The sequence below is a fragment of the Carassius auratus genome, chromosome 35 (assembly GCF_003368295.1).
Source record: "Carassius auratus strain Wakin chromosome 35, ASM336829v1, whole genome shotgun sequence".
Lineage (NCBI taxonomy): Eukaryota > Metazoa > Chordata > Actinopteri > Cypriniformes > Cyprinidae > Carassius > Carassius auratus.
In genome coordinates, this window is record NC_039277.1 from 18,630,127 (window position 1) to 18,631,479 (window position 1,353).

The 1,353-nt window shown below is 38.2% G+C and overlaps 1 protein-coding gene across 2 annotated transcripts; it reads left to right on the forward strand.

Annotated features, from left to right (window-relative positions):
• On the forward strand, nucleotides 1-1,353 carry LOC113054877 (C3a anaphylatoxin chemotactic receptor-like). Of its 2 annotated transcripts, none has more exons than XM_026220655.1 (2): nucleotides 1-63; nucleotides 320-1,353. In XM_026220655.1, the coding sequence occupies exon 2, from the start codon at nucleotides 355-357 to the stop codon at nucleotides 1,306-1,308; it is 954 nt and encodes a 317-aa protein (XP_026076440.1). In that variant the 5' UTR covers nucleotides 1-63; nucleotides 320-354; the 3' UTR covers nucleotides 1,309-1,353. The 2 variants fall into 2 exon arrangements, with proteins under 2 accessions (XP_026076440.1, XP_026076441.1); XM_026220656.1 differs by having other exon boundaries at nucleotides 6-63; nucleotides 323-1,353.

Sequence of the window (1,353 nt, forward strand, 5' to 3'; positions counted from 1 at the left end):
AAAGTCTTGAACAGTAGAGAAGAAAACATATACAGGAATAATTGTGAATCGAATCACCACAACGTGAGTCATGATTACTTACCTTATTTACCTAAAGTTATTTACATTATTTTTTTGTACTTTTAAGTAATGCTAAAATAGCATGTTGCATGTTTGCAATCATAATTCAGCTTCGAGAATAATATAAATACATTGATCATTTAATTATTTAGCTATAAAAGTTATTTACTCTTTAAATATGATTTATGATTTTACAGGATAAACCAGGCACGTTTCTTACACTTTAAATATGATTTACATTGACAAAATGTGATATTAGCAGGATAAACCAGGCACTTCAGCTCCATCACTGCAATGGAGGATTATTATAACATTTTGGAATATCCGATGAGAGTGATTTCTCTGGTCTTCTTCTCCCTGACCTTGATCCTCGGTGTTCCTGGAAATGCCTTTGTCGTGTATGTTGCTGGATTGAAGATGAAGAGGACTGTTAATACAGTAGGATTTCTCAGTCTGGCGATTTCTGACCTCTTGTGCTGCCTTCTCACTATTTACTATCTGATCGGGAGCAAATTTGATGATTATTGGCCGTACGGATCCACATCGTGCAAGATTTTCCACTTCGTTCTGCACATCACCATGTTTGCCAGCGTTTTCACCTTGAACTTGATTAGTCTGGATCGGTTTGCTCTGGTGATCACACCGGTTTGGGCTCACAATCATCGCAGCTTGTTCATCGCACGACTGTCCTGTGCAGCGGCCTGGATTCTGGCTTTAATTATCAGTCTGCCTTTTATGATGTCAAGAGAGATTTACACAGAAAATAATGAAACATACTGTGTGCATTATCAAGCTGATATTGTCCATTTGAAAATCTATAGAAGGTTAAGCATCATCAGATTTGTGTTTGGCTTTTTGGTTCCTCTCATGTGCATCACAACAAGCTACGGATTCATCGCACGCAAGTTAGGCAGGAGACATTTTAACTCTGGACGAGCATTTCGCATCATGCTGGCTGTTATTTTGGCATTTTTTCTTTGCTGGCTGCCGTATCATATAGTGGATTTGATAATAATATACAGAGAGAAATCAAGTTCCTTGGTTGCTTTTGCAGTGGATCCGTTGGCCGTAGCTTTGGCGTATTTCAACAGCTGTCTGAACCCCATTCTGTATGTTTTCATGGGGCAGGATTTTAAGAGCAATGTTAAACTTTCTCTAAGACGTGTTTTTGAAAGAGTTTTCTCTGAGGAGGGAACACAAATGACACAAACCACCCAGTCCCAGTCACAGCAAACCCACTCACTATAGTGAAGATATTAACTGTTAAACTATTTCATTATTTATTTCTCTCTC